Below are 12,500 nucleotides of genomic sequence, written 5' to 3' on the forward strand. Positions count from 1 at the left end.
CCCCTCCATACCCACTATAACACTCTACTACAGTATCACCCCTCCATACCCACTATAACACTCTATCACCCCTCCATACCCACTATAACACTCTACTATCATCCCTCCATACCCACTATAATACTCTACTATCACCCCTCCATACCCACTATAACACTCTACTATCACCCCTCCATACCCACTATAACACTCTACTATCACCCCTCCATACCCACTATAACACTCTACTATCACCCCTCCATACCCACTATAACACTCTACTATCACCCCTCCATACCCACTATAACACTGTCATCATCCCTCCATACCCACTATAACAGTCATCATCCCTCCATACCCACTATAACAGTCATCATCCCTCCATACCCACCCCTCCATACCCACTATAACACTAATATCACCCCTCCATACCCACTATAACAGTCATCATCCCTCCATACCCACTATAACATTCTACTATCACCCCTCCATACCCACTATAACACTCTACTATCACCCCTCCATACCCACTATAACACTCTACTATCACCCCTCCATACCCACTATAACAGTCATCATCCCTCCATACCCACTATAACACTCTATTACCCCTCCATACCCACTATAACATACTGTTTTCGGACTCTGAGATGCCACACTGCGCTTCAAGAACAGCTTTGTGCCATACAGCATAACTGTGTTGAATAAGGCATTGTCTGGTCAGGTGGAAGCAACTGTTTGCACCTTGTTGTTGTTTTGTGTATCTATATCTATGAGCACGGGGTATGTGGGGTTATATGTTGTTGTTTTTTTAGGGGCCAGGCAGCATAGCTGCCGGAACCCTATTGTATTTGCCTATATTATTATTCTCCATCTTCCACTGAAGTCTAACTTCCCGTGGACAAAAAATCACCAAAATTTGCACATAGCTCCAGTACTATACCCAAAGTCCTCACCCTGCATTGTAGGTCAATAAACCTCAAGGTGGCGCTACAGCAACAGTCTAAAGTTTAAAACTTTAAAAAATCATAACAAATCAGCCATAGGTGCTATCACTGTAAAACCAACACGTGAATGTAGTCCCAATTGAGACAAAACTGTCATATGCTTTGACCTTGCAGGAATTTTGAAGTCCATCACTCTGATTTCTTCCTAAACTGTAAAACCTATCTCCTCCCACATTTTTTGTTCAATTGACACCAAAATTGATCTACTGTATCGTCAGACTGTCCTTACCAAACGATCCTCACAGATTTTTGAAATATGAAAAATTGAGCCCACAGCACATCAAAAAGTTTTACTGTTAACAGTTCTGTATACAGTTCCTATTAATTCTCGCCAAATCAATGTCTGATCATCCTCATAAAAAGTGACAACATTGGCCACATATCCAAGATGTAGTATGATCTTTTTCAGAATTTTATCTCAAAAATTGAATTTTTTAAAATATGTTTAATTCTGTCCTCTGAAACCAACACTTCATACAAAGAAAACTGCGTTACCCACAATCCAACGCAAGCTCCACGAATCTGAGACATCGCTGTTGGCAACTCTACCCAACCCCCGCCGCCGAGGATTACAATGACTAAATCGATTGATTGGCTACTGACTGAGCACACAGCTGCTGAAGTCAATGTTCAAATATGAAGAAAAGCAAACAAAACCTGTAAAGATTAATAAACATATCTCATCCCACATTTTTCAATCAATTAACACCAAACTTGCTACACTGGATCTTCAGACTGTAATTCACAAACTCATTGACCAGATTATTGAATTATCAAAATCGAGCTTACAATGCATCAAAAGGTTTTACAAATGTTTTACTATACCATATGAATGTACAAAATGAACATTGGAATGTCAACTTTCTTGTTGTCTTCCTATTCTCTCGCTTATTGCTCCTAAACTTGTCGGAAATTGCCTGGCCCCGCCTCATCGCTGCGTAGCAGCTTTAATTGTTTTTGTTTTTAACACTGTTTAGTGTATAATGTGGGCTAGGAAACATATATTTCCTCATTGAGGACAATACATATATATAATAATCTAATAATCTCTCTATCTCTCTATCGCTCTATTTCTCTGTATGTACTGTACGTCTGGCTCCCAGGTCGGCAGGGCAGAAGGTCCAGGACTGCTACTTCTACCAGATCTTCATGGACAAGAAGGACAAAGTGGGGGTTCCCACCAGCCAGCAGCTCCTGGAGTGGTCCTTCATCAACAGTGACCTCAAGTTTGCTGAGGTGACCTGTCTGTCTGTCTTACTGCCTGTCTGTCTTACTGCCTGTCTGTCTGTCTTACTGCCTGTCTGTCTTACTGCCTGTCTGTCTGTCTTACTGCCTGTCCGCCTGTCCTCATGACTATTAGTCTGATTGATTGTCTGATAGTCTGGCTACCATTATGCTTAATGCTTCTCTGCACCTGGTTCATATTGAGTTGGGTGGTCCAATGATAAATCGTCCACTGATTGCAATCATGAGACAATTCAGCCTCTGGCTGTCAACCTTAATGATTACCGACTAGTCAATTAAAATGATCAGGACCAGTAGATTGTAACTTGGGTTGTTAGTGTTAAAAAATAAGTCTTAGTGAAAAGTACAGTAGCAAAAACAATACCGCTAGTAATCTCTGCTGGGTGTACAGTATAGCAGCATGTGTTTGTTGGCCTGTAAGTGAGTCCATGTGTCTCTGTGGACTGACTGTCCATGTGCTCTGTCCCTCTGGACTGTGCCCTGTCCCCTCTGGACTGTCCAGGCTCCTTCCTGCCTCATCATCCAGATGCCTCGCTTCGGGAAAGACTTCAAGATGTTCAACAAGATCTTTCCTTCACTGGAGCTGGACATCACCGACCTACTTGAAGACAGTGAGTACAGGAGGAGTCATGTAATGCATCACCCGTCGCATCTGTCGTCCCGTAGCAGCGTCCTCAGCACGGCGTCTCATGTTTCAGCTCCGAGGGAGTGTCGAATCTGTGGCGGCCTGGCCCTGTACGAGTGCAGGGAGTGCTACGAGGACGGGGACATCACCGCCGGGAAGATCAAACAGTTCTGTGAAAAGTGCAATACGCAGGTAGGCGTCGCCCTTTCAGTCAACATGAACAGTGAATACACGGGTAGCGCCGTTTTATTCGCTATAAACAGTGAATCCAGAGGCTTGTAGTGTAGTAGTAGTAGTAGTACCGGTACGATCCACCGGGTGGCGGCAAGTCCAAAGGAATCACTTCATAAAAGTTTTGAAGCGTTACACAGCGGATGTGGAAAAGTGGATGTACAGTATAGCAACGGTTGAGAGGTACTAAACCAATGTGTAAATTATTAAACACATTTTATTTCGGAATATTTTTCCACACTGTTATGCTGCCATTACTCTTAAAAAAAAAAAAAAAAAAAAAAAAAAAAAAAGGTGAAAGTAGGTTGAGCAATTAAAAATGTAACGTGTGTGTGTGTGCGCGCGCGTGCGCTCGCCCCACCCCAGGTCCACCTCCACCCGCGGCGGAAGGCCCACCGTCACGGGAAGCTGTCGGTGCCCAAGGAGCTGCAGGATGGCGCGTGGCGCCAGGGCAGCTTCCCCCGCCAGCGGATGGAGCTCTTCGCCGTGCTCTGCATCGAGACCAGCCACTACGTGGCCTTCGTCAAGTACGGCGCCGCCGACGCCGCCTGGCTCTTCTTCGACAGCATGGCCGACCGAGACGGTAGGAAATGACGGCGGTCTGTACGTTTTACACGGGAGACATTAACCACGTTTACATGCACACCATATTCTGATGAATACAGGAATATGGTGTACATGCAAACAGGGTCTTTGAAACATTGCACAGAATTGCACAGTACACTATAACGGTGATCACTTGACTTGACCTACGACCTTTTACCTACCTCTCGTTCATTGGAGTTGTGAACAGAGGGTATGAAATAGATACAGTGCACCATTCAAGTCATATCCCTCACTACTGAAATTAATGTTCGAGATAGTCATGGACCCTGATTGTGTGTGTGTGTGTGCGTGTGTGTGTGTGTGCGGGTCCAGGAGGCCAGAACGGTTTCAACATCCCCCAGGTGTCTCCGTGTCCGGAGGTGGGCGCCTACCTGAAGATGACCCCCGAGGAGCTCCACGCCCTCGACCCCAAGAGCATCCAGGGCTTCGCCCGCCGCCTGCTGTGTGACGCCTACATGTGCATGTACCAGAGCCCCACCATGAGCCTGTACAAGTAGAGGACAACACACACACACACACAGACAGACTGACTGACTGGGGGAAGAACAGTCCAGTTACCCCCCCCCCTATCCCACCCCATCCTCCTCGAAGCCCACGTCTCAGTCTGCACAAAATGAAGAGACTGCGGAGGAGAAAGAAAAGAAGAAGCCTATTTGCACTGTGCATTCGTTGAAGTGTTCGTGTCGTTTTCATGCGTTTTCCCTGCGTGGAGAACAGCAGCCGTTCCGCTCGCCGTAGCAGCCTCCCTGTGCCTCGCAGACCGGGCGCGGCGACCGTTGGCAGAGCAACGCGAGGCCCGATGAATATTCACTTCCACGTTGAGAGGGGGAGTGATAGAGAGAGAGAGGGAGGGAGAGAGGGAGGGGGGGGGGGGGGGGGGGGAGTCGTTCTTCTCGGCTGACCAAACATGTGCAACAAAAACAAGCCGTGCTAATGGGAGAACAGGGGCCACCTCATCTACCTACAGGAGGAGGAGGGGGAGGGGGAGGGGTAAGGGGAGTCCTGCTTTTCTTAATCAGTGTAAAAGATGGGAGCTCTCTCTCCACAACCCAGCCCTGGTGGAAGCCGCGCTCTGCTCCAACCCTCCATCAACGGCCATCTTAAGACCTCCATGGACCAAGCTCCACTGTTATAGGATGTGTACCAACATCAACAACAACTACAAACGACGTATAGAAATCTATATCTACAGAACAATAGCTTTAGGGTCAGACAGAGTACTTCTGTGTGAACTGGTTTGCATATATAATGCCGTCACATCTCTTCAGTGTATTTTGCAGTGTGTGTTTTACATGTGGATGGCGTGCTGGGGGTTCCTCGCTCCGCATATCCGCCAGGGTTGAGGTGAGGTACTGTTGAAAGACGGTTACATGTTTCTGAAATAACAGTTTGATGTGGAAAATGTTCAACTGTATCGTTATTATTATTTTTGGTCTTTGCGTGTCGACTTTAACTAAATTATTTTTTATCTTAAACTCTGGCCTTTACTGAAGGCATTGCAACCCCTGGCTTTGCAGTTGAGAAGACCTACAGTATTGTATATGATGAGGGGAACAGCCCAGACAGTCTCCTCGAATTTGTGACAGTCAAATCTCCAACCATGCATCAGATAACTTCAAAATAGTGCTCAATACTATTTATTATATACTGTATTATAATCTAATCCGTATATTTACAAAGTGTATTTCCACTTTTAAAGGAAATTGAAGAAAGAAAGAAAGAAAGAAAGAAAGAAAGAAAGAAAGAAAGAAAGAAAGAAAGAAAAAAAAAAAGTATAAGCTTCCGGTACTCCTTATCCTGTCTCACCATATATGGTCGTGAGTTCTAGTGGTTCTTCACGCTGTCTCATTGATACTACTGAATGTTAACACCAGTGGCATGCTGGTCTGTGTAGTTTAATCCAGTGACAGGAACGAGGAGGCACAATGCTGGTAGCCAGATAAATACAACCTCCGCCCCTGTCATGATTGCTCTCCCAGGGACCCTCGAAGGGGACATTATTGTGTGTGTGTGTGCTTGTTTCTGCACTGCTGAAGTTCAATGCTTTGTCACTGAAAAGGGCCTATTCCATGGGAGAGCCTGTGAGCCTTTTGAAATGGAGATGGACATTGATCTGTGCATCTGTACAGCTAAACTATATAACAGATGGAATATTAATGTCAGTGCTGTTCCTGTAAATGTTAACTAAATTAAAAAACAATTTTGAAAGGTATGAAGTGTGTGTTGGTCTAGCTGTGTGTGCGTGTAGGTGTGTGTGTGTTTGCACGCGCGTGTGTACGCTCATGTGTGTTCACCATGGTCACCATGGGCTAGTGTGGTCACACCTGTCACCGAGGTGCGTGTCTCATTAGCATGGTGTGTCCGTGGGGGCATGCTAGGTTGATCCACCAGACACACACAGCAGATGGGACCCCCTGTCTCTCTCTCCCCGTGGGCACCAGCAGACCCACAGCAGCTGGACTCTGGTCACAGCACTTCAGGTCCAGCCTGGACAGACAAACAGGCCGCATCAGCTCCTCATCACACCTCTAACTGTAAACTTCTGTAAAAGATTCAAGATCAGTTTGTTCGCCATTCTCCATCAGTGTATGCTATTAACCTAGTCAAATTCCTAGTATTTGTAATGCAATATATACAGAATTGACTGTGGTGAGTATACAGTGTGTGTGCAGAGTGTAGTGTGTTATGAGCGATGTAATTTACTACAGTATGAGTTCACTGTGTGCGTCACACCTACTTTTACGTGTGCGCACACTTTATGGCCTGTTTAATGTAAATGTAGTTAGCATATTTTAAAATTAATTTAGTTGACACTAAGACTAAGTTTTTGTTGTTTTTTGTTTTTGGGTATCTTAAAGATAAAAATCCCTCTGAGAGTGAGTGGGTCTATTAATAGGATTATCACAAGCCTCCTCTGAAATGGCAACAATCAAATAACAAATGAACACCACCAGGGAGCAACATGATCACGGCCTGTTGGGCCCGATCCTCAACCAGGAACGACAACGATCCCCCTGGAGAGGTCCGTTTGTTTTGACCTCTTGCGCGGCCCCGTCACTGTTATCCATCCCAGTGGCCTACATGTTTAGAGTTCCTTAGCCTATGACCCAATTTCCCCAAAAGACGCCTTGGGATATAACACATCCATAATAATATACTCACAACAGGACGGCTCTCTCACATATACCTTGCCCCCGTTTAGTTTTAAGTCAAACTTCAAACCAGCTTAGCAAGCCGACTTCAGAAGTGCTAAGATAAGTATTTGTCAACACAGCAGCTGGCGCACAATGCCCTCTTGTAGGTTTATGCCACAACATATGCCAGCCGCTCGTTGCGTGTGATAATTTAGCCGGGACTGGTGCTACGGGAGCAGATGGTCTCAGGCATTGTTATGCTCACTCCAGCCCAGGGCCCCTTGGGGATGATCGCTAAATAAAATCAAAGCAGATGGACCTCTCTGAGCTGGGCTGTGTTTATGATAAACAGCCACGGTCCCTCCAACACCACTGGGGCGCCACCCACCTCACTGCCCCCCAAAGGCCAGGCCCAGGTAAAACACTGGCCTTGCATAGCCGGGCCTACCTCCACACTTGGTTTACGCTGTGCCAGCGCTGGAAAAAGGTCTGGCCGTTACCATTCCTGGATGGGGGGGGGGGGGGTTTGGGCAGTAATAAACAAATGACATGTTTTATCCCCAAAACCTACATCCGTTGAGTCAGACTACGCTGTACCCTAACCTGCTCAGGGTCTCTGTTCACTAATTGGAACAACCAGGAAATACAGTACAGATAATGAGCAGGACCAGACATTACCCATCCTGCACCAGGGCCTCCGAATCTATTCTGATCTCCTTGCCCCTTTGACCTCAGAAAGTACAGTCCCACACAACCGTGATACAGACTTCAGTATTTTGGTGTTGATTTGGAAGTATTTTGACAAATGTCTGACTTCCCTGTTCTTTCTCCTAAAATATGGGTCTATTTTGTTCTTTTCTTTTCAAAAACTGTTCCAAGACTGCCTGGTGACGTTCTCACGTCCGCAACACGCGCGCACAGACCTTGGAAGAGACATGCCGCTATGGTTTTTTATTGTAAACAGCCTCCCATCAGGTAATGATTCCACTGTGATACAGTACACAGGAATGCAGAGCGGTTCACACTCTGCGCTGGACTCCAAACTCGTTTTCATTCCCATGGGAAAAGACAGCGGCAAACAAAGGAATCCCATCAGAGAGAGAGAGGGAGAGAGAGAGAGAGAGTGAGTAAGGATAAATGTTTAAGCCCAGTCAGACAACAGGAAAACAGTGATTTCCGACACTAAAGATGAAAAGGAGCTGGGAGAAGAAAATTTCAAGCCAATCAGCACTAACCCAATTCACCACTCAGGCCTCGTTTTAACTCCGTTGTGATAACAGGTTTTATTTAGTGGCTTCAAAGGTCACTCTGATTAAGTCAAAGCAGTGCAATCAAACTAATGTTTATAGCTGGACATATTAGCTCAGCAGTTATTCAGTCACTCTTAGACATCAGTAAATCTAGGTTGTAATGCAGTTTTCCTCCAGTCTTTTCTAATTCTATGTGCCAACTGTCCACTGGGCCTAGAGGCGCTTATATTTAATCCTGATTTTACCTTGTTTTTGTTTTTTAGTTTAGTTCTAACCTACTCAATACATTACTTTCCTGACATGATGTTCTTTGGAGCTCTGTTTGCTTCAACAGTAGTAAATAAACTTAGTTTGCTAAGTCTTCTTAAAGTACAAAACATATCGTTTTGTAATATGAGGTTTAAATAAAACATGTCCCCTCTGTCCTCCAAATTAACCGGAGCGCTCATATATGTATGCATGTCCCCAAGTCTGGTCTCACCTGTGTCACGCACCACCGCTCCTCACAAATATTCAGTAGGAGGACGCTAGTCACAGGGATAAGAAATTAATTGCCTCTAAAGCAACTGCTACCAGATGTTGTTCCCTATCAGAGCCAGGTGTGGAGCAAATTGCATATGCAGAATGTGTGTAAAATATTTAAAGTCGTATCTTTCACTTAAGGTGTGAAGTGTTTTTATTGCCCATCACTGCTCTGGCGTACGGGGGTGGAGGAAGGGCCGGTGGCCCCCCTGGGCATGCCATACTAGGGCCTGGCACCTGTGGTGAGGAACCATGGGTGATGGTGTGTGTGTGTGTGTGTGTGTTTGGGGCTCACACACCTGTTCACTCCCCTAATCCCCTCCTGGCTACCTCCTTTAACACTGCATTATTTACAGGTGTTCACTGGATGGAGGCACAAGCTGCTTTCTAGATCAAATATGAATGTGTGTGTGTGTGTGTGCGTGTGTGTTTGCGTATGTGTGTGCGTATGTGTGTGCATATGTGTGTGCGTATGTGTGCGCGCGCGTGTGTGTGTGTATGTGTGTGCGCGTGTGTGTGTGCCTCTCAGCAACTTTTCCACAGTTCCCCTCCACACATGGTGATTGGATGTTCTATGGGCTTCTTCCACCAAAGCCATCTGTCTGCTGTGTTTTCCATATTAGACAGAATCCAGGTCACAAATGTCTATGTAAATGCACGGTACAGAGCTTCATGTCAAATGTACTTTAAGGGAAGACACTACAGTCAAAATTTTGTTTTTTCTTCCGAACTTTAATTTTCAGATTTTTCGATATTCTTCTACTTTAACATGTATACTATCACTACATTAACAGAGAAATGGCGAGACTTGATTAAAAACTGCTACTTTTCAGATCTAAAAAAAAAAGTATGGTCTTGAAGATAAAGATTTTTTTTAGATATTTACAATTTAGAGATTACTTTACAAAAGAGATAAGGTTAGAACCAGACGAAACTTCAAGTGATGTGATCGGGGTGATAGTAGATGCATACAAACAGAAGGGACCTCAGGTTATCTCTGCTTTCTACCGAGCTTTGGAGGGAAGACGGGGGGAATCAACACTATATAAAAGCAAAATGGGAAGCAGAGTTGAGGATTCAAATAACTGAGGGAGAATGGTACGTAATGTGTGAGATGCAAAGTACTTCTACAAACTCACTAGTATGGAGGGAACTCTGCTGGAAGAATTTAGCTCGTTTTTTCATGACACCGAAAATAAAGAGCAGGCAACTTGCTGTACAACAACATTGTTGGAGGAGGCTGATCACTCACATGTTTTCTGGAATTGTGCAAAGATAAGGCAATATTGGGAGTGTCAATACTGCAATTAATGGTATTTTGGGATATGAAATCCCAAATACCTGCACTGTAATGTATCTTGGGAATATTGATGATGAGGTGATGAGGGAAGATCTTTATTTGACAAAAGTATTGCTTGCAGCAAGTAAGAAAGCTGTTACCAGATTTTGGCTCAATGTAAACATCCCGAAACAAGAGCAGTGGTTGGATGTTGTCCAAGAGATTTTTGTAATGGAAAAAGTGACATACCTGCTGAGGGTCAAAGAGCATATATTTGAAAAGAACTGGGAAAAATGGGTCGTTAAATGAGACAGGACACCCACTGAATGATAGTTTACTCCAATTATAGTGGTGTGAATGTTGAAATATCACCAGACAACCTCATTGTTATTTATTTTTAGTTTTATAGTCGTGTTTTGTTTTTATTACTATTATTTGTATTTGTGTTTATATTGATGTGTTTTGTTTGTGTCTTCGCAAAATCTATAAAAAACTTGAGTGGAAAAAAAAACCTGCTACTTTTCAATTTTTTTGTGCCTGTGAAATTAGCATATGAATTCATAATGCTTATCTTTATCGGCCATTTTCTTAAAGTTACGTTTTTTCAGTACCTGAGGTCACTCGGTACCTGCTGTCTCAACTTCCAGGGCAGGTGCATTCACTAAACTTTACAAACTGATTCTCAGATGTATTCTGCAAACAGCTGGAGTGTAATACAAAAAATATTTCTTTTGATGTGAAGATTAAACTGGTAAAAATTCATGAGGATATCTTTAAAGGAAAAAAAAATCCTATTCAACTGTAGTCTCCCCTTAATTCCAAATGACGAATGTACGTTGGACTCTGAGCATGACTAATCTATGTGCTAAAGTTCATGTGTGGGTCAGTCAATGAGCAGACAACAATGTTCAAACTGTTTGGTATTAGTTCGGAGCGTTTTCAAAATGTCATTATGGTCTAACTTCAGCCAAATAACATTAGAGCTAGCTATGAAACCCATGACTTAAGGTTCAGAACATACTGCTATACATGAAAAACTGCCTTCAGTCAAGGCCCTGGGAAGACATCTGCCATAGGGACAGCACATGCTACTGTAAGTTGCATTTGGATCTTCAAAGATGGAATTTCAAGACAAAATAACCCTTCTATTATGTCTCCTAAATATCCACATGGCTTCTCATAAGGATAAATGAGGTGTGTGCGTGTGTGTATGTGTATGTATGTGTGCGTGTGTGTGTGTGCGCGTGTGTCTGTGCCTGTGTGTCTACGCATCGGTGGAGTTTGTGTCAGCTACTTTCTGTCTTTCCTACAGACCCCTGGACTTGCGCCCAGTCGAAGCCTTCACCAATAACACACTCTAAAGAACAGAGCGAACTCAGGGGAGTGTCTCACACAGAAGCGTTAGAGAGAAGTGTGAGAGTGTGTGTGTGTGTGTGTGTGTGTGTGTCTCTGTCAGACAGCTCTCCTCTCTGTGACTGGGGACTGGGACGGACTGAGCGCGCCCCACCCACCCACCAATGCACAGATAAAGGCATAAACACCGCTTGTACCCAAACAATGGCAGCAAGCAGGCATTTCATCAGGCCATTGTGTGATATGGCAGGCCGCTATACTGTGAATGTATTTATTAGTTTGCGATACATCCCGTCCCCTCTTGTTCCCGGGCCCGGCGGATAATGGCGGTTTTGTTCAGCGCCCGGCCTGCGCGGCGCCGCGTCTGCCAGCTGTCACAGCCGATACCGTCTCATTTGGATTCCCGGCCTGCCTGCTGAATGGCTAATTAGATTTGCCATTTTCAATCCGCTGATTGCCATACATAATAGGACAAAGAGAGCCGACAGCGTGCAGCGCTCAACGCTAACTGTAACAATTAATAACGCCATTAATTAACATGCATGTTGGGCACCATTGATTATGACATTACCTGCCTAACGGATGACCTGGCCATGCTGTTTCATTAAGGAGCACAGGTATAGATTGTTATTAATAAACTGCTCTCGCTCAGGGCACGGGGAGGTTATTAATTACACAAATTAACGGGTGCAAAGGGGTAATCAAGTTAGAGCTGTTTCGTTTGCAATAATTGATCTAATTTTTACTGACCAACCCTGGTGGGTCCTGTCTGACACCCCCGCGGAAGAGAAATCACCTCATTAGCAAAAGTTTAATCCTAATCATAGTTCTGGAATCGCCCGGCTTTAAGGTCATATCTGAATGTCAGAACCATTTGAAATTGATTGGTGTTAAATTGAATCAATGTCATGTTTAGGGAAAACAATAGCGTGTAATGGATGAGGTGGAGCTGACCCAAAACAAACAGGTTTAGAGGGAGGTGTGGGAAGGAAGGATGGGAGGGAGGGAGGAAGGGAGGAAGGGAGGGAGGGAGGGAGGGTGTCTGTTCAGGCACTTTCATAACTCATTATGTCCATAATAAGAGAAATGTCAGGATCAGGGCAATTAGCAGCAGCAGAGACCTGTTGGTTGTCAGCAGACCCAGGGGGTGGGAGAGCTGAGAGACAGGCCATGGCGGGCGGGGCCGTAGGGGGGGGGGGTACACAGAGCTCCAATAGAGCGGCCTTTGTCCCTGGGATACAACCGAGGACGGCAAAACAGGGACATTCA

The 12,500-nt window shown here is 44.8% G+C and overlaps 1 protein-coding gene across 2 annotated transcripts in view; it reads left to right on the forward strand.

Annotated features, from left to right (window-relative positions):
* Window positions 1-4,504, forward strand: part of cyld (cylindromatosis (turban tumor syndrome)) — an 18,748-nt gene extending 14,244 nt beyond the window's left edge. For both annotated transcript variants that reach the window (XM_084436636.1, XM_084436637.1), the window contains 5 exons: window positions 2,090-2,222; window positions 2,734-2,842; window positions 2,930-3,048; window positions 3,454-3,670; window positions 4,006-4,504. In XM_084436636.1, coding sequence (XP_084292762.1) covers window positions 2,090-2,222; window positions 2,734-2,842; window positions 2,930-3,048; window positions 3,454-3,670; window positions 4,006-4,190 — 763 coding nt within the window. In that variant the 3' untranslated portion in view covers window positions 4,191-4,504. The remainder of the gene's footprint in view (window positions 1-2,089; window positions 2,223-2,733; window positions 2,843-2,929; window positions 3,049-3,453; window positions 3,671-4,005) is intronic.
* Window positions 4,505-12,500: the final 7,996 nt, after the last annotated feature.

This window comes from Borostomias antarcticus, assembly GCF_949987555.1.
Source record: "Borostomias antarcticus genome assembly, chromosome: 4".
NCBI classification, from domain to species: domain Eukaryota; kingdom Metazoa; phylum Chordata; class Actinopteri; order Stomiiformes; family Stomiidae; genus Borostomias; species Borostomias antarcticus.